The sequence below is a fragment of the Aphanomyces astaci genome, assembly GCF_000520075.1.
Source record: "Aphanomyces astaci strain APO3 unplaced genomic scaffold supercont1.14, whole genome shotgun sequence".
Lineage (NCBI taxonomy): Eukaryota > Oomycota > Saprolegniomycetes > Saprolegniales > Verrucalvaceae > Aphanomyces > Aphanomyces astaci.
In genome coordinates, this window is record NW_009798277.1 from 114,105 (window position 1) to 118,081 (window position 3,977).

Sequence of the window (3,977 nt, forward strand, 5' to 3'; positions counted from 1 at the left end):
TCAAGCAGCGGCAGCTGCAGAACGTCCTGCAACAGATTGATTCAGTCATGGCTGGTAGGCACGACGGACTCTATGAGGTACCTCTGGTGGAGACAATGTCGTGGGCAAAGGATGCCTGGCGTTCTGTGTCACAGGCAACCGTGGTCAACTGCTGGAATCGGACAGGCATCCTCGACACTGAACTTTCGACGTTCAGCGAACACGTAGCGTCCATTGAGTTGTAATAATTTGTACCTGTATATATTTTTTTCTTTGAAAGTTGTTACTCGGCCACCGTTTAAAAGCCGGGGGGAAATCAGTATGTATCTCCAGCTAAACAACTTCATTAGCCAGACCATATTTGACCTGACCTTTTTTGTGTCCCCGTTTGAATCCTTGATTTGATAGGTAGTCTTGAACAGATCGTAGAATGCCATTTTATCTTTTTTGTTGGTTTCGTCAAAAACAACATGACCATGTTGTGCTAAAACTGTCATTACATCTTTTGCAACAACACGGGTTCGAGTTCGACGTCGCTCACGGACAAATTCTACAATTAGACGCAAGCACTGCTTTTGTCTTTGGAACTCGTGATGAATGTATGGTATGGCTAGCTGGTACTTGTTTGACTAAAATTGACTTTGAATATCTATACGGTTGCCACACCTGTCGTTTTTTTTTTCACTGCGCCCAAGCAGCAATGCAATGCGTTCATTCACTGAATCTAACTTCAAGTGCCTGAAGTGTGCATGCAGGCGCAGGATGTCCAGGCGTTCTCTTTTGTCAGCCCTCTTGACCGCTCGCTCCTAACGTACGACAGTATTCAACTTCTGTGATGCTGGTGTCACGGGGCATTGCAATGTGCAAATGCGTGCAATGCACACCTAGAAGCGATTCACTATCCGGATCTATCACGCATAAAATATCCAAACTCTGAGACAAATAAATATCTATCGAGTTTGAAAGGGTAATAAGTTTAGTACATACAGTGATTTATTTTACAATGCAATCTGGAAGGCTATCAAGTTTCACGAAGAATTAACCATTCAGGCGTATTCTGCATAAAAAACTGCATACTACGTAGTACTACGTAGTAGATGGGACTGTAAGTACAAGGAAGTGGACTGTAAGTATAAGAGCATCTCCACCGCATCCCCAAATAAGTCCCAACTCGATATTGGGGCATCAGATGGGACAAAATCTTCCCCACCGGATGTCCCTAAAACCAAATTTGGGGTTGGGACATCCACTTTGTCCCGAAATTTGCACACTATTAATATTGGGATATCCCAACTCATTGTCCCAACAAATATACTACGTAGTACTACGATTTGTATGGAAAAAGCAAGTTCATTCGTGCAGTTTCCCAATGTCAGAACGTTTTACCGGCGGTCGGTATCGTGAACCACGTCTCGTCGTCGTCGAGCACGCGGACGATGTGGCTGAACGAGAGTCACCAGCATTCACTGATACAGCGATATCTGACCAATGTCGCTGCGGCAGTGATTGCCAGTGACTCTCGTTCCGACGCTGCGGCGGACGCGGGTTTGTCCAAGAGGCGCAACCGCATAAAGCTACCGGTCGCGCATCACCGACAAGAGTCCACAGCAACGATTACAATCTATAACTTGGTGCGTGGGATTACAGAATCGCTACGGTCAAGTAGGCTTGCAAGTACCGGCATCACCGACCTTGGGAAACTCAATAGCAAGGCGATGGTCACCATCGACATACCATACCGCCGAAACCTCTGAAAAGTTAACTACAACTAGAGAGAGGCAAACACCGTTCATAACTCCGTCTCTCGATGTCATACCATGCACTTCAGGCTTCAGGTCAATTGGGACAGCTACCAAAACGGAAGATTTTTTGCAGACATCCCGAAAACAGTGAACTGGCTCTAATTTAGGGATGGGGACAAAAATATTTGGGGATGCGGTGGAGATGCTCTAAGGAAGTGGATGTATTAATAATTACTACAACAGTAGTACTACGTAGTATTTACTGTTAGTACTTGGATTTTGTAAGTGATGACTCAGAGTACTCCATGTTGCCAACAGAAACGACTGACTTCCTAATTAATGCAGTCGCTGGCTCGTACGCTGATATTTATGCATACAGTAGTACTTGAAGTAACTAGTTAGTGTATGCACGAATGGTCGATATGGATGACTAACACTGTATCTCACGGATGGGCTGCCAGTTCTTGGAATGAGTGTGTCGAAGGGAGTATTAACGTTAACAGTACGCTATACTTCCTCTGTTCCAGGTTACAGCCGACATTTACTTTGAATTGACACAGGCAATCGAGCCCTCACTCAATTTGGGCGAATGATACTTTGTTTGACTGGGAATTGCATAAATTTTCGCAAAAGATTGGTTTATAATCAGCGCTTAAAGCAATTGTAAGCCAATGAAATGTCATAAATGTTCGATATTGATAGAAATTGAAGAATTACAGCCAATGAAATGCAAATGTCGCCAGTAACTTGGAACATGCCAATTTTGAAATGTCGGCAGTAAAGGAAGTATAATACATGTACTAGAAGTAGTATAGGATAAATACTTGTGGAGGAATTCACAAAAGAAAATATAACAATATTGGCACATCACTGGTCAGCCACGTTACGCGGTATGACAGAAGAGGAGAGAATCTTTGCATTGTAAATAGGGGTAGGTTTGAATGTCGTTGGGAATGTTTGGACGCGGTGGTGTAGGGTTTATCGAAGGAGGTGCAGATGGGTTCCAGCACCTACTTGACAGAATGACTCCATATGTACATACGTATAGACGTTATTTGGCACAAACATGTATCGAGACTTGAACGAGATGACCGCGCATTTCCGCCTCCAAATAGAACCACATGTCGTCGGCTTTCATTGACTTCGGTATTTCTACTGCAACTTGTGTGAAATCGTTTCACGTGTAGTTAATACTCTGACAAGCACACTTTGCTAACAAAAGTTGTGACTGATATGGCTTGGTGGATCTAACAGCTCAAGATAACGTTAATATGGTTGATTAGTACAGCTGCAGGGACTTTGTGACAACGTGGATCCGCAGCATTGTTCGAATCATGATCTAGCACAACAAGCACTTCGTCCGTACACGAATTGTGCATTATTCGATACGTGTGTATTCTGGTGTTGTATTGGATGACAAAGACTCATTCTCAAACTTTCAGCCCAAAAGGCAATCTTGATCGTTCCACACCACTCCAATACTATATCCATGTTACATTGTCCTATTTCTACCATGACAGGACGTATGAGTGATCGTCCATGTTTTGTCGACAATGCCACACAATTGGTGAAGAACGAACTGGATATCGTTCTACAGCAGGACAAATCCACGTCTTGTGACCCCCCCCAACCGTCACATTCCAATTCACCGACTAGGGGCCATCCTACCCAACATGAAGTTGACAGCATTTATCATTGCGTCGGTCGCAGCTTCCAATCTGACCTTGACGGCCGAAGAAAAAGTCGACTTGGGTGTTAGATTGGCCCAGTTGGAACGAGATTTCGGCCACCTTCGCCACACCCTCACAACGGAAAGCACGCGCTCGAAAGCAGACACCTTCGACGAGAAGCTGCACCGCCACCATTCCCCGTCCATTTCGCCTTCCGAATCCTCCCCGTCCAGGTCGAGTTCCCGACCCTCCCCGTCCAACTCGACTCACCAACTCTTCCCGTCCAACTCGACTCACCAACCCTTCCCATCCATGTCGCCTTCCAAACACTCTCCCTCCAAGTCGCCTTCCGAATTCTCCCCGTCCAAGTCGCCTTCCGAATCCTCCCCGAACATGTCGCCTTCCGAATCCTCCCCGAACATGTCGCCTTCCGAATCCTCCCCGTCCAAGTCGACTCACCGACCCTTCCCGTCCTTCCCGAACATGTCGCCTTCCGAATCCTCCCCCTCCAAGTCGCCTTCCGAATCCTCCCCCTCCAAGTCGCCTTCCGAATCCTCCCCCTCCAAGTCGCCTTCCGAATCCTCCC

General features: G+C 46.0%; 1 protein-coding gene across 1 annotated transcript in view; it reads right to left on the minus strand.

Moving 5' to 3' along the window:
• Positions 1-3,846: 3,846 nt before the first annotated feature.
• Positions 3,847-3,977, minus strand: part of H257_06825 (hypothetical protein) — a gene marked incomplete at both ends in the record, with an annotated part of 4,283 nt that continues 4,152 nt past the window's right edge. The window contains one exon of the mRNA XM_009832195.1: positions 3,847-3,972. Within this exon, the coding sequence (XP_009830497.1) occupies positions 3,847-3,972 (126 nt within the window). The remainder of the gene's footprint in view (positions 3,973-3,977) is intronic.